This window comes from Chelon labrosus (genome assembly GCF_963514085.1).
Source record: "Chelon labrosus genome assembly, chromosome: 6".
NCBI lineage: Eukaryota > Metazoa > Chordata > Actinopteri > Mugiliformes > Mugilidae > Chelon > Chelon labrosus.
Window position 1 is genome coordinate 28,047,421 of NC_140342.1, and position 24,784 is coordinate 28,072,204.

Genomic DNA, 24,784 nt, shown 5'->3' on the forward strand with positions numbered 1-24,784 from the left:
CCAGACAGACAGACAGACAGGTGATGTCTCTAAAGGCAGAAAACCAGTCAAATGAAATGAGTTGGAATAAATACTGAAGCGGCTGACGAGCAAATAGAGACCAGGTGAGTGTTCCTGCTCCAGCACGGCCTCCTCCCACCTGGCTGGGAGGTTTTCTAGATTATTCTGACGATGGTTCGTTTTTTGACACTTAGAGTCAGTGGAGCCTCTTCCTGTGAGCGAGCAGACATTTGTTTTGTCTTTGCTCATATATCATGTTTCATATTGGTGGCGTGTCTGCAGCAGAGCAGGACGGATACAGACAATCAACCATGGGCTCGGCTCAGAGTCCAGATGGTCTGGATTCATCCCCAGCTCCTTGGCTTCATGCTTGTCTGACCATGTGATTCATCAAAACCTTTATCAGGATGAAGAAGAAGAGAAGAGAGTTCTTCTTCCTCTGGAGCAAGAACAAACCTGTCAGTATCAGCATGAAGTACATCAGACTGTGCCATGACAAACTCCTCCGACTTCTTTATTATTAGTTTACATTAAAAAAAAACACTTTCTAAGGCACTGACCTTGTCTTGATAAAATAGGGTCTTTGTTGGGGACTATTTTCTGTGGCGGATTAATGGATTCATCCACATTTGGGGATTAAGAGTAAAGTCACCCTAAAACTGCACTTCCTCTAATGTCCACTAGAGGACAGAGTTAGAGGACAGAGTCCATGGACCTCTGTGTTTAAATGTGAAATAAACACGTTGACAGACCAGTAAAAAACTGTTGTGCACAGTTAAGGGCATGGCCACTTCAGGCAGGTGGACGCTAGCTGTCTTTAGCCTCAGCTCCAGCTCTTTGACTCTGTTTGAGTTAAAGTGGACTCAGGCAAAGATGGAGACGACCAGAGACGAGAGTGCTGAGCTTCACAACTGCTTCTCAGTCTTCATCCTGCTGCAGTAACTGGTTTTATAACGAGGGAGGCTTTTACCTGACCTCACCTGACCTCATCTGTCTGATTTTTCTTGCAGAGAAAGATTATAGTCAACATGTCTAATGTTGAACACATTCCATTATCAGTCTGTGTCTCAGATCCACTCTGATCTTCAGGAGCTTTAAACGTTTCTTTCTAAATGTAAAGCTGACGGTCTGATGAATGTCATAAATAAATAAATAAATCAAAGCAGACACGTGGCTTGTATAAAAAATTAGACCCCTTTTTATTGTGTTCTCATATATAAAAGAAATACAAAAAAGAAACATCGACACCGGGTGAGGGTCAGAGCGGGACGGGGTTCCAGGGGTTTGGGCGAGGACGGGTCGGCGGCCGGGCGACGTAAAAAGGGGAAACGACGGGGAGGAGCATCAGACAGTCAGAGGGGACCGGACATCGACGGGACGAGGGAGGATGAAAACAGAACGCAGTGGCCCCGTCCAGATCCCTCCCTCCTTCCCTCCCTCCCTCCCCCACCGTCACCTCCTAGTTCAACAAACATTCATCCAAAGCAAGAGACGTTCAGGAGGCAGAAGTAATCTCACTGGTTGAGTTAAACCACAGCGGGAGGAGCCAGAGGGGGTTGGAGCAAACTGGTGACCCTGGAAAAGAAGTGGTGACTTCATTCATTCATACACGACATTCATGGTGTTGAAGGATCAGCTCCTGTCCCAGGTCGTCATCGTGACTCGTCCCAGACACTCCACCGTCTCCTGGTTTGTGGCTCAGAGACTCTCTGGAGGTTCCTGGTAAACAAAGCTTCTGTTTACATTCGGTGTAAATGCACTGCGTGTTTCCTGGAGGTCGAACAAACCGGCCGAGAGCTTCTTCCTTCCTCGTAAAACATTTACAAAATCAACATTTGAAAGCTGCATTTTTTATTTTTTTATATATATATTTATATATATCCATGGATACTTGTCTTCAGTCTTCTTCCTCAGCTTTGGGGGCGATGCACTCACATCTGAGAGCAAATAAAACGGGAACCACGCCATAAAACATTGCTTCATAGTTTTCTTTTCTTTTTTTTTCCTTCCCAAAATCTACAGTGGATCTCTTTGAGGCTTGAACATGATTCTCTGTGTTGCACGTTACTAAACGTAGACGCCCCTGTCGAGGCGAGGAGTCGACACTCAGAGTGTTGGATGAAGGAGAAACCAGCAGGTGAGAAGACCTGAGAAACTCTGATCTTACAGGACGTACAACGACGCGGTGCTCGACTGAGTTTTGGGCTCTGATCCACTCAGACTCAGCTGGACGACCAACATCCTTTAGGAAGGTGGTCATAATGTTTTGGCTCATCAGTGCATGTGCACCTGTGTAGATTCTGGTTATGACTGTAAGATAAACTCAGGCTACAGGAGTTCTGGGCCCCGAAGCGTGGTCCAGACTTAGCTCTGTACCGAGGTTTGGTCCAGATTACAGCTAACGGCTAACGTTAGCTAGCATGCTACCATGGACAGATGCTAAAACTGACTCAGCTCCAGTCCTGAATGAACCCAGTTAGCCTTGTGCTTTCATTTGTGTCGCTACAAAATTCTTTTCCTATAAATTCTACAGCTTCTTCCTCTTTTAGTTTGACTGACACACCGCCACCTAGTGGACCGGAGTATAGAGCGGCGGATTTTGTTTACATCTGACTCCCTTTGAGATCATGTGAGATGGTGCATTGAAAGCTCTCTGAAATTAAATCCAGAAGTGTGTGAGTTTAGAGAGAAGAAGCATATCTGAAGTTTGACCAGATTTTTAAAAGCTCCTGTAGTCTGAGTGTTTTCTTCTCTTTCACTCGTCTTCATCACCCACTCTTAGAAAAAAATAAGATGAAACCAAAACAACTGGACTGGTAGAGTTTACTGAAGACGTTTCATTCATGTCTTCATTTCTAAACGACCGGTGGGAAGAAGAAACGTGGATGAAACATCTTTAAGAAACCCTCCAAGTCCAGCTGCTCTTGTTTGAGCTCGTTGGATAAACCGTGACCTGGACGACTAAGAACCTTCACAGACATCCTCTCAGCCTGTTCAACCCTGACTCAGCTGTTATTAAAAGAGCTGGCACCTGCAACAAAATCATTTCCTGTCCGTTAACTTTCACAAGTTGCAAAAACAAAGGACAGATGAACACGTCAGAGCTCCAACATCTCCTTAAAACCAGACCTGGTAGTACCTCAGCCCTCCTCCATCTTATTCACACCATTATCCTCCTCTTGCTGTTAAGCCTGCCTACAAACTTCTCACTGATTGGTTGTTTTTTTTCATGAAACATGAAACCTGCTGACAAAAACAGAGATATGTGACATTTTAGTGAGCCAGCGCCGGCGCTTCCAGGAAGGAGAAGCTAAACTCCTGCAGAAGTTTAGTTGGAAAACGTTTAGCTTCACCGACGGAGGTTTAACTCAACCACTGGGACTGTTTCTGCCTCCGAGACATCGGCGCTGCTTCTTCAGGACAGCTCAGTCTTATCAGCTGCTTCAGCGTGATGGCCCCCTCCCACCTCGGAGCCGCCGGGCGCTAACAACGTCCTCCGGTTGTAGTGGTGGTGGCCCTTCATGATGCCCGAGTTGTTGTTCTCGTTGAGGATCTGCTTTTGCTTCTGCCGGTTGAGCGACTGCACCAGGCCGAGCACCACGGCGGCCAGCGAGTACTCGCCGGTGATCTTGCGCGGCTGCATGATGAGCGGGTTGGGCTGCACCCGGCCCAGCAGGAAGTGCGTTCGGATCTTGCCCTCCTGCTCGCTGATGCCCTTCACGTAGATCTCGCCGCGGTACTCGAAGGCGAAGCCGCGCTCCTTCAGGATCAGGTAGGTGTCCTCGGGCACCTGGATCTTCCCGCTCACACCGGTGCTGTCCATGCGGCTGGCCAGGTTCACCGTCTTCCCCCAGATGTCGTACTGCGGCTTCTTGGCGCCGATCACGCCTGCCACCACTGAGCCGTGAGCCATACCTGCCAAAGACACACAGGGGATCAGCTGTTGGGGCAGATGAAGGATGCTCCATCTTTATTTGTGAAGATATTTCATCTGCTCTAAAGTCTGTCACACTTGGAGCATGAAGACGAGACGGAGAATGAATCTAAAAATGATTCTCACATATATTCTGGTACAAGGTTTGGATTCTTGTTATGACATGTGAGTACTACACAGCCTTTACAGTCTGTGACGCCGTGACGTTACATTTCTGGGGTGGTGAAGGTCATAAATTAAGCTGGAGCAGTTGTGTAAATGTAAGAACTTAGACTACATGATGAGCCCTTACCGATCCTCAGCTCAAAGTTGTTGAAGGAGTGCTTGTTGATCTCCTGGATGCTCTCTTTGAGGGCGATGGCGAAGTCTGCCAGCGCACACAGGTGACGCCATTTATCTTCACACTGCTGTGGGAGTCAGAGCACAAGAGTCTGAGTCAGCTGACGTCAGGACCAGCGGGAGATGAAACTGACAGGTGTCACGTAAAGAAGCAGAGGCATCCTACTTTTACTGGAGCCTTTCCTAATGTCTTTCTAGATCTGTTGAGTATGTTTTATTTAGGATATGTGTAATTTCTTCCTTAAAGAAGCTGGATTCCGTCTATAACAGCTCCGTAACTGCTGGCCTCAGAGTCTCCCTGTCACCAACACCAGGTCAGAGTGAGACGGTTTGGTTTATTTAGCCTGATTAAACTTCTACATGACACAGTAGATAAGAGGATTTTAACAGTTAGTGAGCAGACAGCGATGACAGTGAAAGAAAAACAAAACAGAAAGCTGAAACAAGGAGAACTGGTTGTCCACCTGAAACTCACATTGCTAGGGTCTTTTAATGACCACATGACCACTAGCTGGAAAGCTAAGACGCGAGGAATAGCTACTATAAGCTGGGACACTAAGAGGCTAGGAAGAGCTACTATTAGCAGGGACGTTAGGATACCATAAAGAGCTTCATTTAGCTACAATTTTCTGGCAGGCTAAGAAGAGTTACTATTTGCTAGGAAGAGCTACTATGAGCAAGGAGGCTAGGAAGACCTACTAGTAGCCAGGAGGCTAGGAAGAACTACTATTAGCTGAGATGCTAGGAAGCTAGGGAGACGTACTATTAGCCTGGAGGCTAGGATGAGCCACTATTAGCTGGGAAGCTTGGAAGAGCTACTATTAGCAGGGGCGTTAGGATACCATACAGAGCTTCTATTAGCTGGGAGGCTAGGGAGCTAAGAAGGGCTACTATTTGCTGGCAGTCTAAGAAGAGTTACTATTAGCTGGGAGATTAGGATATTAGGAAGAGCTACTATTAGGTGGGATGGTAGGAAGCTATGAAGACCTACCAGCAGCCGGGAGGCTAGGAAGAACTACTATTAGCTAGGACGCTAGGAAGTAGGAAGAGCTGCTATTAGCAGAGAGGCAAACAGTTTCAACTTCTCTCCATGCTACCTGATATATTTAGTAAACCAAACCAAATTTGTGGCTATAGCAGCATTTACAGTTTCTAACCTACAAGCCTTACTTCTGTGTTTGATACAGATATTACCACGTTGCCTCACCTGTTTCTCAGGTGATAGACCAGAGACGGCCATGTAGGTGCTGCCTATCGTCTTGATCTTCTCGATGTCCTGAAAGCGGTCCTCACCCAGCAACTGTGAAAATACAGAAACAATGTGAACATGTTTTTTGGTTCCAATCTCTTTCCAGAGTTTATTTCTGAAAACATCCAGAACGAAACGAATCTAACATGGTGGTAACCTCATCTTCTGCCATCACTTTATGATCGTAATTAAAGTCCTGAGTTTTGTAAGACTGTTTTTTTTTTCCTCAATGATCGTGACACATTTTTTTAACAGTAGTAGTCGTGTATTAATGAACTCCTTTGTGTCTCTGATCTCGTCTGCTGCTGAAGTGAAGAACCGCTGCCTCTCTGGAGACGAGTTCCCTGATGGAGAACAGAGAGGTCTGCTTCCAGTTTTGAGGGGAAAGTGTTGGAAAGTTTGTGGAGAGGCCCGAGGCGGCAGAGAGCACAGCTTATTAAGACACTTTGACATTTTCTGTCAAAACAAAACTTTCAGTTCAGTTTCGGAGACTCGATCGGGACTTGAGTCTGTCCACGGGGAAATAAAGTGAACATGAGTGTTAGGGAAACCTCAGCATGAGACGTTCACTCCTTCAGAATCTGAAGAACTCAGAAATCAGTATTTCTGGTTGAATCTATTAAACTTTACAGCTCAGATATCTCTTCTACTTTAACTAAGCCAGCTTCAAAATCTCATTTTTTCTGAAGTTACTGTCATGCACCTTCGTTGGACAAGATGAATGATGTCTGATCTTTTTCCAGCACCTGCGTTCATCTCAGCAGTGCACTTCATCAAGTAATGTCCACACTTTGTGTAAATGAATGAGCCGGCCCTCGTGCCTGGTGTTCCTGTCTTTGCATTAATCAGTTCTAAAGAGACGTTCTAATCCAACATGGGAAGGCGGCGGCGTACGTGTTTAAAAGTTAGTCTGAAGTGGAAGAAGGCGGCTCACCTCGTCAAAGTCAGCAATGATTTCGTTGAGGAGCCTCAGACACTCGACGCCCTGGTTATTCATCTCAGTCTGGGAGTAGAAGTCTGCAAAGCCCGGGATGGAGGCGAACATCACGCCCACGGCGTCGTACGACTGAGAGTACAGCTCCTGTTGAGGACACGCAAGGTGTTTATGTGACTCGTTGTTTGTGAAATGCAAAATTAAGATTTAAGATTATACACAACCAGCCACAACATTATGACCACTGACAGGAGAAGTGAATAACATTGACCATCTTGTGACAAAAAAACATGAAGAACAGCACAAGGTGTTGACCTGGCCTCCAAATTCACTAGATCCCAAACTGATCTAGTATCTGTGGGATGATCCACAGAGGCCCCTCCCCTCAAAGGCCCCCCACTAACAACATCCACAGGACACCCTCAGAAGATCCATGTCCATTCTCTCCATTCTTTTTGTTTTTGAGGTTGAATACTAAAGTCGTCTGGACAGATGAAAGTGTAAACGTCTGTTCTGCCACATTCAGTTCAAGCCTCTTTCAAACTGTTTGATATTTGCTGCAGGAAAAATATAAGTTCTTGCATCTGAACTGTACTACACTGTCTCCACCACTGGAGGGCAATGTTGACACGTGACCAAGCAGCAGCGCAGCAGGCCAGTTGACATCCAGCAGCAGGTCTCCTCATGCTAATGTCACATGCAGTCATTCATTGAGTCACTACAGGAATATCTCCACCACCAAGTTCAACAGTTCAACTTAATAATTAAGGAGAAGTTGTTGTGTTTCGTTTTTCTTTGCTCGACTTCAAAGTGTAATTACTCAATACAGTAAAAAATAAAGACTTTACTGTGACATTCTTTACATTAAAGCCGGAATCCACCTGAGACACATGCAGACGACTGATTCTTTTATTTCTGAATGGACTTTTTTTTTTATATAAATACATTCTTCTCCTTGTGTCTATTCCCTGCAGGACTTGGATCAGTTTGCTTCACCGAGTCTGGTTTTCCTCTGCACAGATCCACGGCTACATTTGCAGGAGCATCACTTCAGCTCGACACTTAACCGACAGAAGAACAGGAGACTTCAGGTGAATGCTACTGACATGCTGCCGCAGAGTCTTTGAGCAAGGCACTGGAACCTTTGCAAAGACACAAGCTCAGCTTTCTGTCACCGATTTGACTGATTCCACAAATGATCCGAGCCAAACTGTCCTAATGGATGCATTTTTAATCGTGTCCTTTTTTAATTAGGAACAGGCACTCGAGCACGCTAATATCTGCTCTCCCCTCCTGACACATTCATAATTCATCAACCTTTGTTTGCGGCAGAAGATCGGAGGATTCGATAACGGAGGACAGGGACAGACTGAGACTACACGCCGGTTTGACTCCAGCTGTCGTCTCTGTTGACCAACACCGTTAGAAATAAAACACACGATGGACATTTAAACGCATTCATCTGTCACCTTAATTGTTGGCAGCCCATTAGAGATGTTCACTAAGTTCTCAGCCGTCCTTTAAACTTGACTTTATTAACAAATATATCTCATTAAATCTTTTTCGCTCTCCCTAGTTTTATCTACACCTCAACATCTGAATGGATTTGGACCAGAATTTGGTAAAGATCTGGATTGGTTGAGGGCGTCACAGTGGTAAAGATTTAAATGAATGCAGAGCAACTCCATCGAAGGGAAATTAAACTGAAGGAAACAAGCAGCAGAAGTAAGACAAACGAAAAGAGAAACTCTGTAAAGTTGGTCTGAGTCACCGCTGCAACCGAGAGACAAATCAATGTGTTCTCTGCTGCCGACTGACAACGTGTTATTAAAATCAAATCAAATGCACAACCAAAAAAAAAGAAAAAAGAGGGGGAGTCTCCAGCTCGACAAAGCTTTTCCGGCTGGATGAACCGCCCAACCAAGTCTCCCTGTAGAGTCTTTGAAAAGCAATTACGCTGAATTACTTTTCTTTGCAGGCTGGAAAAGAAAAAAAAGAAAAAAAAGGTCAAAGAGCGAGAGTGTAACGAACGTAGGGGACTAAATATGAAGCTGGTTTTATGTAGATCTACAGCTCTAAAAGATCTGCATGAAAATCCAGGTGTGAACACTGATCTGGTCTCTAGAGTCCAGGTTAAACAGGTCCAGGTGTGAACACTGAGCTGGTCTCTAGAGTCCAGGTTAAACAGGTTCAGGTGTGAACACTGATCTGGTCTCTAGAGTCCAGGTTAGAGTCCAGATGTGAACACTGATCTGGTCTCTAGAGCCCAGGTTAGAGTCCAGGTGTGAACACTGATCTGGTCTCTAGAGTCCAGGTTAGAGTCCAGGTGTGAACACTGATCTGGTCTCTAGAGCCCAGGTTAGAGTCCAGGTGTGAACACTGATCTGGTCTCTTGAGTCCAGGTTAGAGTCCAGGTGTGAACACTGATCTGGTGTCAGTCCACATGTGGAGGTGGTCTGGGACACATGTGACCTCCTTCCTTTGGTAGTGTGAACACACAATGAGTCCTGGGTCACATTAAAGACCACCTACTCAACAGGGCTGATCTGTGGAAGAGGAGTTTAACTCATTCATTCAACCACTATTAGAAATGATCACATGAATCAGTGATGTCTGTTCATTAGTAATGAGAGCCTTTTAAAAGATTCTGGTCTTGGAGCTGAGAACCAAACTAAACTAGAAACTAATCTGAACTGATGGTTCTGATCCAGCGGTAGGTAGAGATCCATTAGAGACAGCAGCTGGTACAATATTCTACTGACCACATGATGGCGCTGCTGATTTACAGACACACAAACTGAGATCAGATCTCAAGTGCTGGCTGGGGACGCATGTGGAGACACATTTATATTAAGACCAGGCGGAGGGGACAGGGACTTAGAGATGGACTCTTGTGATTGGATGTTAACGTGAGGGTCTGAACGGGGACCTCTGAAACATTGACACATCACTGGGTTTGTTGCAGACCTCGTTGTCCCGGTCCTTCTCCAGGAAGTGTCGGGCCACGTGGCTGGGCAGGATGTTCCTCAGCATGTTCTCGTTGTGTTCTCGCAGCTCTTTCATCTCGTTGATCTCCTCTTTGGCCTGGACCCGCCACAGAAAGTCCAGCCGTGCCGTGTACTCCAGCTGAAGACAGAAAAAAATAAAAATGTTTGACAATAAAAAGGAGAGAACAGCATACGTTCCTCTGTACCCTTTTCTATTTCAATTCATGATCCGTAACTCTACAAGTATACACTGTATGTTCGGTGTGATCATTACATTGAGTAATTCCATTGGGCTAATTGATAAATCGTCTATATAATAATAAGTTTGGATGTTTGCATTAAAGATTAAACTGAACTCTGTGATTCTACTGAGTCAGACGTCAACCAGAAAATCAACTTATCTGGTCGCCCAATACTTTCCAAACAAGTGACCTCTAGCTACTGTCCCGGCTCGTGGTTAAAGGAGGAGCTTGGGTTAGGACGGCTGGACAAACATCTACTACTAGTTGGTGTTGGTTTCTTCACATTATAACTAAAATCTTTCCCGAAATTATCAAAGCTGTTACACAAACGTGACCACACCTCAACAACAGAGAACACATGTCTATGAATAAACATGGCTTGCTGCAGGTATGAGGACGAATGAGGAGGAGGAGGAGGAGGAGGAGGAGGAGATCTTTGAGGAGCCAAATGAGAGCAACCGAGAAGCACTGTAGTTATTCAACATGTGAGATCTCTGTATTTCTTTTTCATGACGGCCTCACGTCCAGCCCTGAAGGAGCAGATAAGTTGAAAGCGTGAGAGTAGCTCTAAATAAATGATAAACAGCAAAGTTTTCTTGGAGAAATATTTTCTTCTCTGAAGTCCACAAGTCTTTGAACAAAGCTGGTTCTCATCCTGAGCCTGACGCACTACAGCCGAACAGCGTCTTCATTTTCTCCAAACTGTTGGTGCTACGAAGACGATCACTTCTCAAACTTTCTGGACAGGCCCAAGCTAAAGTTAATTACTTAATTTCTTAAAAACGAAACCAAAGCTCAGGCCATAATCTGTTGTTAATATCATTTAGATGATGGAAAAGCAGAGCCACAGTCCTGGAACAAGCGGCTAAATTAAAAAAAAAAAAAAAAATGAAATAATCCGTTAAAGCCCGGATCAATTATGTAACACAAAGAGAGGGCGATCAATCTGAGGCGTAGAAAAAAAAAAGAAAAGCATTCTAATAAGCAACACAAATTGCTTTTTTGAATGAACAATTAATGGAACAGTCATTTGAATACATTAGAGCCAAACAAAAGTCAGTACCATTTAGTTTGTACATGCAGAAGAAAGGAGGAGGAGGAAAAAAAAAAAACAGCCCCGATATTGAAAATTAATTTGGAGGCCAGGCAGATAAGCCTCAGAGGATTTGAGCGACTCTCTGCAGCGTTTGGCGGAAACAGTTTCGTGATTAATCGTGGTATCAATTAGTCACTTAATCACATGAGTGACTACAAAAACTTCAATCTCATTTTCTGTTTTTCTAATTAAGAATGGCTGCAGGGCCTGTTTGATGGCGGGATAATGAGACGGTGGCCGGTGAAAGAACGGGTGGCTCAGTCGTTTAACCCTCAGACACGTACAGGAAAAATACTCCTATGGGTGCTATGTGTTGAAGGGAGGGGAGGCCTCTGTGGATCATCAACCAGATACTTGATCAGTTTGGGATCTAGTGAATTTGGAGGCCAGGTCAACACCTTGTGCTGTTCTTCATGTTTTTTTTTTAGTTGTTCCTAAAGTGTTTATGTGTGTGTCTGTGTCAGGCTGCATCCTGCTGGGGATGGCTGCTGCCATCAAGGAGTGTCATTGCTATGGGGTGGGGGTGTCTGGTCTGGTCTAGGTGGGTGCTACATGTCTAAGTAACATCCACACCAATGAATGCCAGGTCCAGAAGTTTCCCAGCAGAACACTGAACTGTCACAAGATGGTTGATGTTATTCACTTCTCCTGGTCATAATGTTGCGGCTGATTGGTGTATATTTAGTTTAAGTCATGGATGGCGACCATCTTCTACAGTTTCTTTCATTAGGAACTGATTCTGCTCCTGCTAAGATCTCCTGGGCCAATCAGAACATTTTGGGGGCGGGGCTTAATGCAGCTTTAATGCTGTGGCTGATCGGTGTATATTAAAAATGCAGCGGTTAAACAGATGACCCATTTTCGACTCTGACCCCCTGAAGAGAAGTCGTTCGGATCCAATTAAACGACGCTCCAAACGATCGATTCGTTTAACTACTGCCACTTGATTAAATTGTTCGATCTCTTCTTGTGTCTCTGCAGCCGTTAGACAACGTCAGTGATGAATATACGCAGCCTTAAAATGATTCAACAGAAAACTGGCGTGTCAAAAAAGAAAACTAGAAAAAAATAAAATAAAAATAAAGCCTAATCATTTCAAAATAAGAGCCCTGTCTGCAGCTATGTAATGAAAAGCTTGGTAATGTAATTACTGCACTGACAGGAAGCAGCACTCATGAGCAACAAGCTCATCTGGCTTCAGTGATCCTTCGCCATTAGTTTATTATGTGAAAGGCCTCGGGCTTGGCTTCCTCTGCTGCTTCTGCAGACACAAAAATCTACTTCATACAGAAACTCAGTGGAGCTACCTCCTGGAAAGAGCTCGCTCTCACCTGGAGGGGGCTGGGAGAATCATGTTCTTTGATTTATCCAGTGATTTCAACACCATCCACCCTGTAATACTGAGGAGAGGACCACCACCTCACATCCTGGATAGTGGACTACCTGCAATGTTCTGCTGGGAAACAGCCACAACATTATGACCACTGACAGGAGAAGTAAATAACATCGACCATCTTGTGATAATTTAACGTTCTGCTGGGAAACTTCAAGTATCAAGTATCTGTGGGATGATCCACAGTGGCCCCTCCCCTCAAAGCCCCCCTCACTAACAACATTGTGTTGCCAGACACCACAGGACACCCTCAGAAGGCCCATGTCCATTCTCTGATGAGGAAGGTGGTCGTAATGTTATGGCCGATTGGTGTATACCCACTGTTGTATTTAATGCTCTATTTTTTACCTCCTCTGTGTACTCTCCTTTAAACTGTCTGCTGCTGCAACACTTCAAATCCCCCACAGTGGGATAAATAAAGGATCATCTTATCTCATTAATTAGAGCTCAATGCACAATAACAGAGTCAAAGTGAAGCATCTCCCTTCTCTAATATTATATTTTGTGCTCTTGTCGCTTCGACTTAATAAAAAGTAAACATGAATGTTTTTGCTGCAGAGACATCATAAAAACTCCATTGTGATGAAAAGAGGCTGTGAAGAAGAAGAAGAAGAAGAGTGGAGTAGTCGCCTCCATCTTTCTGCTCTAACAGGCTCTTGTCTGCACTAATTAATGTATAAACAGCTTCCGTGTTCACACATGTTCTTAACAATGAGCAGTGAGTTCTCATCGACAAAGAATCAAAAGGCCTTGTTCTACCAGAATCCAAAAGACGCTTCGTTGTTGTTTAAGTACAGTCGTATATTGGTTTGGTTGGGTTTCTGTTGGATCTTTGCTCCAGACAAACTCGATTACAGGTCACATTTTAAGTATTGAAAATGAAGTTTCACTATATTTTGGTCATGATTCAGAATAAAGTCAATGCAAACCTTAAAGTTATAAATTCTAATAATTCAGCTGTGGTGCTGCTAAAATAACGACCACTAGGGGCAGCAACAGAAAAAGTCACATTCCACTAATTGTTCGTCCAAAGCCAGGAAATTTTTTCATGGAAAGCGTTTTGGGAGGTTTTCGTCCCTTTCAACCACAGACTGTAAAAAAAAATGGACGCCATGACAGCTCCAAAGCTCCCCCTGGTGGCTGGCTGCAGTACAGGCCATATAAGCGCCGCCCCATCCATGTTAGTGAACGGGACTTGGGCCATGCTAAAACACTTCAAGGATGGTTTCTGTCAGTTTAGGTAGATCTTTGTATCTTCTAAGTTTTTTGACGCTATGATAACAGGAAGTGACATCACGATGACTGACAGTTGCCGTTGACAATCACTAAATGAGGTGTTCCTTTGTAACTGGTGGAAGTAGAGCAGAGCGCAGTGCTAACCAATCACAAATGAGTCTAGAGGAAGTGTTTCCTCTGAAGTGTATTACAGTAAATAACCGTGATATAAAGAGAGTTTTGCGGAAGAACGGTGCTGCAACGTAACGCCTGCTGTGAGCCTGAGAAATAAAACGTTTTTGCTGCACTTTAAAATAAATCCCGACCCCCCCGCCCCCCCCGCTGACACTCGCTCTTTCCCACTCGGCCTGATGCGTCTCACACAAGCAGCCTTTCAGAGCGGTGATGGTTACGCGCCTCACGCTGTGCGCCGTCATTGTCTCTGCTTTGCCAAACAAGCGCTCGAATTGACCCGGAGCAGAATCAATATGCCGTTGGATGACTTCAAATACGGCTGCTGTCTACTTTCATGAGGCCACAAAAGGCCTTCAATTACGGGCCGTCTCCGACCGACGGCCGGCTGCTGGGCGGCGCGATCAAAGGTTGCCATAGAGAGAGCATGAAAGCAGCGCAGATGGGGGGGCACCAGTTTCCTTCAGGCCGCCATCTTTATAAAAATGGCTTGTATAATGTATCAGATGTGTAAACAAAGTGGCTTGTTTCTGTTTTGTTTGGCGTCTGCAGAGCGATCAGGTCACATGCCGCACCGCAGCCTTCCTTCTGAAGGCTTCAAGACAAAAAAATAAAAAGGTTGATTTATTAAAACAGGCGTAGGGATCTGTGCCTTCTTCTAATCTTGAAGATCTGAAGAAGTGCCGATACAATGAGTGTGCCTGACATTTACTTTGAGGGCTATCACTCAACACACTCAGATATAAATCACATCAGGTATTTTTTCTGCTCAACGTCACAAAGTCCTTTGCCTTCAAATGTCACCGTGTTCAAGTTTAAGGCCCAGCTGCTATTTCATCTCTTCGTAGCCGACACTTGCAGGCTCTTGTTGCCTAGGTAACCCTCCCATATCCCAGCCCTAATTGTTTAAGCAGAACGTAACGCAGAGGTGGTTCTACAAAAGAACGGTTAAAGAAGAACACGATGAATGTTTAGGAACGGCCAAGTCAAAGTCCTGACCTTAATCCAATAGAAATGTTGTGGAAGGACCTGAAGCAAGCAGTTGATGTGAGGAAACCCACCAACATCTCAGAACTGAAGTGGTTCTGTTCTGAGGAATGGGCTAAAATTCCTCCAAGCTGCTGTAGACCACTGATCAGCAGTTACCAGAAACATTTAGTTACAGGGAGGTCACAGCAGATACTGGAAACAAGGAGACAATGATATGAACACATGCACCAGTATAATATTTCTATTTCATGTGTTTGATTGAGTTCTCTTTGTCTACTTACAAGACTTGTTTTGAGTCGCGACACTCAAGTCACCAGTTAACAAATGTTTCTGAGAGAGACTCATATTCACAAAAGCCGTTCTCAAAACATCAAGACTGAGATACAACTGGATACCGTCAGCAGCTCCTCGTCCAGCCCACTGATCTGTGATCAGCATTGTTTTCTCTCTGTGGTCTGGAACCGGCTAACGTCATTAAAAATAAACCAGGAATTAAATTCAGGTTCCTCGCTCTGTGTCATTTCAGTCGATTCGCCGCAGCAATATGCTCTTCTCCTGTTTGGAAAGAACAGCTTTTAAAGCTCTACGTGGGTCTGATGTTTGATTTATAAGACAACAGGAGGCTTTGTGGTCCCGTCCCACTCTTGCAGAAACTCTGTGGCCCTGACAGCAACAAAAGCAAATGGTCCACAGTCTCTCAGTCCTTGCTCTTTTTTGGACTTTCTGACTCAAGGTATCTGGTCATCTGTGTGGAGAAGAACCAGGTTTATTTAGAGCTGAACACAATGATCTGTGGACCAGCGAGACCTGGAACAGCGGTCACCATGCAGACTACTTCCTGGACCAGAGAGACCTGGACCAGCGGTCACCATGCAGACTACTTCCTGGACCAGAGAGACCTGGACCAGCGGTCACCATGGAGACTACTTCCTGGACCAGAGAGAGACCTGGACCAGTGGTCACCACGGAGACTACTTCCTGGACCAGAGAGAGACCTGGACCAGTGGAGTCACCATGGAGACTACTTCCTGGACCAGAGAGACCTGGACCAGTGGTCACCATGGAGACTACTTCCTGGACCAGAGAGACCTGGACCAGTGGTCACCATGGAGACTACTTCCTGGACCAGAGAGAACATAGACTGTATATAAATATGGACAAACTCTCCACTTCCTTGCGTTGGCCGAACTGACACTATTTTCCCGGGGATACGGGCGGCGGCATCTTCCGAGTTTGAAGCCAGAGTCTGATCAGTATAGTCACTTCCTGTTTCTGTAGCGTCAAATAACAAACTTGAAAGAAACTTATCCAAAAAATTGACACTTGAACATTCATCAACATTATATTAACCACCTAAGTGTCTTAGTTTGGCTCAAGTCCCGCCCACTAACATTGAGGGGGTGGAGCTTATGACCTATACTGCAGCCAGCCACCAGGGGGAGCTCTTCTTGCTTTGGCATCACGTCCATCTTTATACTGCCTATGGGAGAGACCTGGAAACTCCACATGTATGTATGTAGGCTACTTCCTGGTTCAGTTTTACTATTTTTTAAATAACGTTAGTAGAAAGAAAGTTAAGTCTAATGTTAACCTTATATTGTTTTGTTTTAGACTACAAAAATAAAAATAAAAATGTCTGGTTTTAAAAGCTTTAAAAGCTTTAAAATGCACAGACCCTTGTAGAGAGTCTTTAAGATATCTCATCCACGTCTACATACAAGGATATGAAAATACGGGCTAGATATAAAATGTATAAACATCAGATAGAGTACTTTCAGGTGTAAAATAAATGAATGAATAACTGTGATACAGTCCCATGTGTTATGTAGCAGACGGCTGCAGGTCGGGGCCACAGATCAAGTCAGTAACAGACAGACTGAGTGTCCTACTGAAGCACCACGGGTTAAAATGCTACAGATCTACATCCAGACACATCCGGCACGGCGCCACCTGAGTCCGACCAGTGACCGAAACCTAAAACCTCAGCGGGCGGAGCAGCTGCAGCTGTGCTCACAGCTGGTGGCTACATGCTGCCAGAGATCAGACGAAGCTCCTCTTTCTTTCCACGGGATCTGCAGCGTTAGCCTCAAAAACCAAAACACACACCGAAGGTGATCAGAGGGGAATCAAATCTGACAGCACGGCGACACAGAACGGTTCTAGAGCAGTGAGTGAAATAATAAAAAGCCACCTGATGGACTAACGTTTGAACACCTTCTGACCTGCAGCCGTCTGTTCGTCTTCTTTGGTTATTTCTACTTCAGGTTAGCGCTAATTAGACGGTCGCATAGCAACAAGAGTGATGCTAGGTTCCTGTGGAACTCCTGATCCCTCCATTATTATCTTCTAACAAGAACAATGCAGACTTGTCCCTTCTCTAAGTTGTGGTTTCTGTGGAACTTAAAGGTTCCTTTAAACAGCTGATATCAGAGAGAGCTGGATGATTAATGAATGAAGGGACTTGATCCGACACCCTGACGGCTTTTTACTCAACAGGTGAGGTGGTCTAGTTCTTACCTGCTGCCCGTGGTAGAACACAGCGAGGAGGAACATGGCCATCAGGAGCAAAGACGTCTCCTTGGTTCCCAGGAAGTTCCTGATGGAGCGAGAGAAGAAGAAGAAGAAGAAGAAGAAGAAGAAATGACTTCACTGACACTGAATAACGTGACTTTATGGTAGAAGTTCTTCTTCTGGAGGAGGGAACATGGAGGGGGGAGGTCTCTCTTACCCCGTCTCCCTTTCTCTCTCTCCCTGCCTCCCTCTTTCTCTCATCCTGTTTCTCTCTCTGTCACCCCATCTCTCCCTCTCTCTCTTCCTGTTGCAGTATTCTCGTACTTTTAAATTCACGTTCAAATTTAAAGATTCTAAAACAAAGCTTTATTTGTGCAGCTTATAAACTTAAGTTTCGGTTCTGGAAACGGTTCCTCGAACATGATCCAGCGACAGCTACTGTGCAGAGGAAATGAATCTTTCAGTGAGCTGAATTCTTCCTGGGACGACGAAGACATCACTGATTTGTCCTAAAACTCTGAATAAACTAATCATCTGGTGTTTAAAATGAATCAGAGCTCACGTTGAGGTATTTGTCCAGCCGGAGAAAAAGATTTAAAAAAGAGAATAAAAAAAGATTCATTAATGCAACTTGAACAAAAGAAGAAGAAGAAGTGAATTAATAACAGCTTCATCTGTTGCCGTGGACACGTCTGTAGTTGTTGATCTTTCCTCTCGTTTCCCAGAATGCCTCAGACATTAATCTGCTTCCCGTCAGCTCCCTGCGGAGATCCTCCGGATGGAAACCTCTACTCCGAGGGTTGTTCTTTATGTTACGCTTATTTTCGTACATTGTCGCTGTAAAAGTCACCGTGCTGTCAAACAGAAGATGAGCTTTCTCACATCTGCCACATCTGTGTCCAGAGAAGAAAGGTCAGCGTGGCTCCTCTGTGTGTTTACTGATGTACCTGCCTTCACCTTATCTACTGCACATGTTCATTTGAACCTCGTCCAGTCATGTTCATTAACATTAGAGATTAATCTGAGAGTCTGAGAGTCTGACACCACCCCCATACTCACTCTGTGTTGTGGTGGACGGTGTCGTAGCGAACAAACAGCGATGTGTAGAACGCTTCGGTGAGCAGCGAGTAGACGGCGATCATCACCAGCAGCACCGCCAGCTTCAGCACAGAGTTGAGCCGCAGGAACACGGCACACGTCACCATCGCCAGGACGCCGGTGAACACGAAGTACTGGAAAACAAAAACACGAAGAGACGGTCAACTGGTCTCATCTACTACTTTTATTCCTTCATATTCTTCCTATCTCTTTACTTCTGTCTTTCCTTCCTTCCTACATTTCTCCTTCCTTCCTTCCTTCCTTCCTTCCTTCTTTCTTTCCCTCCTTTCTTCCTTTCTTCCTTCGTCTTTGCATCCTTCCTTCCTTCCTTTCTTTCCTTCCTTCCTTCCTTCCATCCTTGCTTCTTTCTTTCCTTCCTTTCGCATTCCCTTCCCTCCTTTCTTCCTTCCCTTCTTCCTTCCTCTTTGCATCCTTCCTTCCTTCCATACTTGCTTCTTTCTTTTCTTCCTCCCCTTCCTCCTTCCTTCCTTCCTTCCTTCCTTGTTTCTTTCTTTCCTTCCTTTCTCATTTCCTTCCCTCCTTTCTTCCTTCCTTCCTTCCTCTTCTTTTCTTCCCATTTCTTCCTTTCTTCCTTCCCTTCATTCTTTCCTTCCTTCCTTCCATTCTTCCTTCCTTGTTTCTTTCTTTCCTTCCTCCCCTTCCTCCTTCCATCCTTTCTTCCTTCCTTCCTTCCTCTTCCTTCCTTCCCATTTCTTCCTTTCTTCCTTCCCTTCATTCCTTCCTTCCTTCCTTGCATCTGTCTTCCTTCCTTCTTTCCTTCCTTTCCTCCTTCCTTCTTTCCTTCCCTCCTTCCTTCCTTCCTTCCTATTTCTTCCTTTCCTCGTTCCCTTCCTTCCTTCCTTCCTTCCTTCCTTCCTTCTTTCCTTCCCTCCTTCCTTCCTTCTTTCCTTCCTTCCTTCTTTCCTTCCCTCCTCCTTCCTTCTTTCCTTCTTTCCTTCCCTCCTTCCTTCCTCTTCCTTCCTTCCTATTTCTTCCTTTCCTCGTTCCTTTCCTCCCTTCCCTCCTCCCTTCCTCTTCCTCCCGTCCTTCCTTCCTTCCTTCCTTCCTTCCCTCCTTAAATAAATCAGATCTTAACATGTGAGAGTCTTTCCATCTGGTTCCAACATCTGGATCATGTCTCCAAGTCAACCAGCAGCTGTTGATGGTTCTGATCCAGTGGTAGGTAGAGATCCATTAGAGACATCAGCTGCTACAATATTCTACTGACCACATGATGGCGCTGCTGATTTACAGACACACAAACTGAGATCAGATCTCAAGTGCTGGCTGGGGACGCATGTGGAGACACATTTATATTAAGACCAGGTGGAGACACAGGGACCTGTTGACACCTGGTCAGGTCTGATGTTAATTCGAGGTCTGAAGTGTATTTTATAGCCGTATTTGAGTGTTTCACTGTTTAATTTCCATAATGTTTGGTAACTAAAAATAAACTCTACATTCTACGTTCCCCGTAATGAAGCCCAGGAGCATCTTATTCCTCTTTGCCCGGTTAATTTGTTGACTTTCACAGCATCTTTACTAAATCATCTGGTTCCTGCAGACATTACACAACCATTATCAGCAGCTAAGCAGCAATAAACCAAGACTAGATGCTGACCTTTATGTGTAAAACACTAAATTAAACACCTGACAACACACAGCACCCGACACTTTTTCTTCCCCTAATCTTTTGTCCCAGTCTAGTTTTGTCCCGTCTTAAAAAAGGAAAACCAATCACTCTTCTAAAAACAGCTCTTATTTGCACACGCGAGCTTTCCCAACCCTCAGGAAAGAAGAAGTATGTTCTCGCAGCGTTACGTGACTCAACCCGAGCTCGCAGCTCTAAAGATGTGGCTCTCTTATTGAATCCATCAATCAGCTGCACATTGTGTGAGCAAAAGAACATAATGGATATTTCCTCTGCGCCGTTCTGACGGCTCCATCCGTCGCTGTTGTCTGAGGCGAGACCTCCCTCTGGGTGTGAGCAGATGTTGGGGATGTTTAATTCATCATGTTGTCGCGCGAGTGCAAAAAAACAGATGTAGACCCGACTGCAAGCTTCACTCAGACCCCTCGGAGAGCCAGTACCTCTGGGTAGAAGCAGATGTCGGGGATGGAGGTCGACTCGTTGTACGTCTGGTTCCTGAAGGTGCTGGACTTGTCGAAGTCGCACCACAGCTGTGGGAGACCAACAGGGAGGATTATAGTCGCTGTAGAGCAGGATCAGCTCATGTACACATTTTCATCAAGACTTTAATCTCTCGAGACGAAGGTCAGTTTCACGGCACGAAAACTGCAATTTATCTTTAAGTTCTAAAGATCTCCACGAAGGATTTTCTCTCAACCATTCAACAGGATGGGTTTACATAATTTAGCTGCTTTAGCTTTTTTCTTTTTGGGTTTGTATTCTTATAAATCTGCCTCCATGAACTCCATGAATGTGTTTAAACTGTAACAGCATTTTTCTGGCATTGCTCATCTGTAAAAACTCAAGTTTGATCTGGAGTCTCTCTGTTGGGAACCGACTATGCTCCTGCAAAAACTGTAGGTGGGGAGCCTCTAGTGGACATTAGAGGAAATGCACTCTCATTTTTTCAGCATCTACACCGATCAGGCATAACATTATGACCACCTTCCAAATATTGTGTAGGTCTCCCTTGTGGTGACTCATCAGAGAATGGACATGGGCCTTCTGAGGGTGTCCTGTGGTGTCTGGCAACAGGATGTTGTTAGTGGGGGAGGGGCCTTTGAGGGGAGGGGCCTCTGTGGATCATCCCACAGATACTTGATCAGTTTGGGATCTAGTGAATTTGGAGGCCAGGTCAACCCCTTGTGCTGTTTTTTTTTTAGTTGTTCCTAAAGTGTTTTTGTCACAACATGGTCAATGTTATTCGCTTCTCCTGTCAGTGGTCATAATGTTGTGGCTCATCAGTGTAGTTTAAGTCATGGATGACGACAACCTCAGTCAAAATTCATTCCAAAATGTATTCAGTGAAGTATTAGGAATCCAGGAAGTCAGACCTGCTTCTACAATTTTTTCATTGGGAACTGATTCTGTTCCTGCAAAGGTCTGCTGGGCCAATCAGATCATTTGGGGGGCGGGGCTTAATGTGGTGATGGGCAGGAGAGTAACAGTAGTCGTCTGAGAGCTGGGGACCTGGATTAGTTTACAACTAAATGTCTCTGATTGGTTTTATTTGTCTGTATCCGTTGAAACCTTCCACATAAAGAAGTTTTATTAGACTCGTTTTCAGCAGCCAACTCAGACGCCTCCTGAAAATAAAACAGCCCAAAATGAACTTGATGTCAGTCCTGTGCACATTTAAATTCAGGCCTTTCCTCTTTCAGGGTGAAGGTTGCTCTGTTTTACTTTGATTAACTTGTCCTAAAGCCTCGGGGTTGCTTAATGAGTTCCACTAGAAGCAATCAGAGACCCTGCAGCGCTGAAGGCTAATGAGCAGCTTGTTTCAGTTGCTATAGTTTTGATTTGTGTCTTTAAAGAACAGAGCTACACCGAGGTCGACGAAGGCGTCTTTAACAACTTTTTAAACGAAGTTCTAATAAAAGTTGCCGCAGCACGATCGTCATTAAAAGCCCGTAAAAGTTGACTCACTATGTTGATCATCGCCGCCAGGAAGTTGATGAGGATGGAGACGAAGATGATGACGTTTCTGGCCGCGTAGGTCTCGTTGATCCAGCAGCAGGCTTTCCTCAGGACCAGAGGCAGACACTTGTAGTCCTCCGCCGTCGTAACCAGGACCAGGCAGGAGTGGAGGACGATGAGGACAGAGAACTGGATCACCATGGTTACCATTCTGTGAAAAGAGAGGCGGTTGATATCAAGAGATCTGGAAATGACTCTGCAGCTAATCCTTAATCATGAAGAAGACCCCGTTGACGACTGGAGCTATTTACAGACAGAGGACATGGAGAGAAAACAAAGTCACACTTGTCTCAACTTTTTTAGTTTTGTTCATTTACTTCCAGATCAGTTTTGATTAGTAATTTTCTATGACTTCCAAAAAATTAATTTGTGCTTTTCTGCTTTGAACAAATTCTACTATAACTACATTTTTATGGACAGTGCATTTCTTTTCAAGTTTTCAAGGTTTTCAAGTTTGCTTTTAAAACCAGAAACGAAAACTGGAAATACTGTTTTTAATTTTTAAATCCATATTTTATTTTTATTTTCTAAAACAAAAAAAGAGGAACGGGATTTTAAAAAAATCAGCTGTATTCTCCTTGACTGAACCAGGAAGTAGTCTCAATGGTGACCACTGGTCCAGGAAGTAGTCTCCACGGTGACCACTGGTCCAGGTCTCTCTGGTCCAGAAAATAGACTCTACTGGTCCAGGTCTCTCTGGTCCAGGAAGTAGACTCTACTGGTCCAGGTTTCTCTGGTCCAGGTCTCTCTGGTCCATGGATCATTGTGTTCAGCTCTAAATAAACCTGGTTCTTCTCCAGATTCAGAGATAAATTCAGATGACCAGATACCTTGAGTCAGAAAGTCTAAAATTACATCTGCATATTGTCCCAGAGTCATGTCCATGCTCCGTTTAGACCAACAGGAAAGATCTGACATCAGTGATGGAAACTACTTCTTCTTCTGCAAAACTTTCTGCTTTTCTAAGAATCTAATAACCACTGGTTTCTCCTCTCACTTTCTAGTTTCACAGATTAAAGAACCAAAGGTGAATTGGCTTTTTTTATTTACCTTTTAAATTGAAATTCAAATCAACTCTTATTTATTTCTCTTTTTTTTTTTTATCTTCTACGACTCTAAAACCAGTACGTGGATCGTTTTCTTTTAATCCTGAGAAAAACATTAATGAAACATCCTGGTCATAGAAATTTGATCCGGGAGTGATTTAACAAAAATGAAAAATGAAAAATTTAATTTCAGATTTTACAAAACTACCAACATGACTTTAAGAAAAATGTTGTAGACCGTATACATGTATTTCATAACTAGAGATAGAAGGAATGTTTTGAAAGATCTTGCAAAATATGTCTTGTTTTTTATTTAATTTCTTTTTAGTGGAATGTCCCCTCTGAGGCTCCGTACTAAATATTGTTCAAGAAAAAAATAAAATACAACAAACAGTGTGTTGAGACTGATTAAATTCATAAATCATGGACGATAAAAGAGTTTAATTTGAGAGAACCACGTGAGACAAACACGATGAGACAATACTCACCGACATGTGTTTGATCGTGTGAAAATAAAAGAAAACAGTTTATTTGTGTTTTGTTCCACAGTGTTTTTAGAGACTGACTGAAGAAGAGAGTAGAAGGTAGAGGTGAGTCGCTCTCTTACCTGGCAGAAGGAAGCAGGCTTTGGATGGTCGTGATGAAGATGAGCACGATGAAGGCGCACACCAAGTTGGACTTGAAAACCTCGTCCCTCATCTGGGAGTACTGCACCGTGAGAGGAGGAGGAAGAAGAAGAAGAAGAAGACAGAGGAGGAGGAAGAGGAGGTGAGGTGAGGTGAGGGAAAATGCAAAACAAGTTTCCAGACAAACAGAGAAGAAGAGTATAAACGTTGAAAATGCTCCTCGGACACATGGACGCTCTGCCACAGACGCATGCAACGGTTCAACCACAAGCGTTAGAGAGAGACAGGAGCCGGGGGGTGGGAGGGGGGGTTAGCTGTGGGGTCCTGGGGAAGGTGCAAAGCTGCCAAGCACAACGCTAGCTGTTAGCTGCTAGCTGCTAGCTGTTAGCAGAGTCAGAGACACAAGTGGAGAGCGCTGCATCTAAAGGTGAGAACTGAGAAGCTAAGCTAAGGCTTCATATTGATCCTCCAGTATCAAAGCTAACAACTCCACCACGGCAAACGGCCTTTTGGGTCAATTATTTATTTTAAGTTATTATTTTATTTTCATTAACGTTGACCTGACAGCTGAGGTTAGACATTCAGATTTATCTATGCAGTATTATTTTTAGTCTGTTCTGGGTTTTTGTAACGTTTAACTTTTATTTTGAAAAGCCCCTGGTCTCCATGTCTTGCCGGTTTCCTGGTGTCTCTGGTTTTATTAAATGGTAAATGTCATACTTCCTGTCTTTATCTGTTTTTTTTTTCTTTTATTCCGTCACTTGTCACTGCTCTCACCTGTCTTTATTTTTGTCTGTCCTCCTCCTCCTCCTATTCCTTAGTGTTCACCTGTTTCTTGGTATCCCATCATGCATTGCATCTCTTTGCCTTTATCAAGTCGTCTTTGTTCCTACCTGAATTCTCAGATACTGTTTGCTCTGGTGTTTGCGTCCCTGTTGGATTTGGATTCAGTATGTTTTGGACTTTATTATTATTTTTATTATTAGCAGGTTGTTGTTGTTATAGTTTGATTTCTATCCCTAAACAATGAAACGTTTTGAGCTGCTAGCGCGGTGTTCGCCTAAAGCTCAAAACGTTTCAGCTAAGCTCATTGCCTCCTAGCTGCAGGTCTTTACTAAACACTGACCTTCTCACCAAACTGTAGGAAAGAATCTGCAATAAATCAAAGGATCAAATTTTGAATCAGATTTTAGTTAGAGAGTGTGCAGCCTTCTTTTCTTGGTCTCATATTGTTTATTGAGGGACCTGTCTGCTGTTTGGACGTG

General features: G+C 44.2%; 1 protein-coding gene across 1 annotated transcript in view; it reads right to left on the bottom strand.

Annotated features, from left to right (window-relative positions):
* Positions 1-3,415: 3,415 nt before the first annotated feature.
* The window catches only part of adcy8 (adenylate cyclase 8 (brain)), a gene marked incomplete at its 3' end in the record, with an annotated part of 86,457 nt that continues 65,088 nt past the window's right edge, over positions 3,416-24,784 (bottom strand). Inside the window, exons 9-18 of the mRNA XM_084546560.1 lie at positions 23,501-23,601; positions 21,797-21,998; positions 20,272-20,361; positions 18,142-18,314; positions 17,089-17,167; positions 9,424-9,582; positions 6,457-6,603; positions 5,481-5,573; positions 4,227-4,341; positions 3,416-3,915 (exon numbers count right to left, since the gene is read on the bottom strand). Coding sequence (XP_084402686.1) covers positions 3,416-3,915; positions 4,227-4,341; positions 5,481-5,573; positions 6,457-6,603; positions 9,424-9,582; positions 17,089-17,167; positions 18,142-18,314; positions 20,272-20,361; positions 21,797-21,998; positions 23,501-23,601 — 1,659 coding nt within the window. The remainder of the gene's footprint in view (positions 3,916-4,226; positions 4,342-5,480; positions 5,574-6,456; positions 6,604-9,423; positions 9,583-17,088; positions 17,168-18,141; positions 18,315-20,271; positions 20,362-21,796; positions 21,999-23,500; positions 23,602-24,784) is intronic.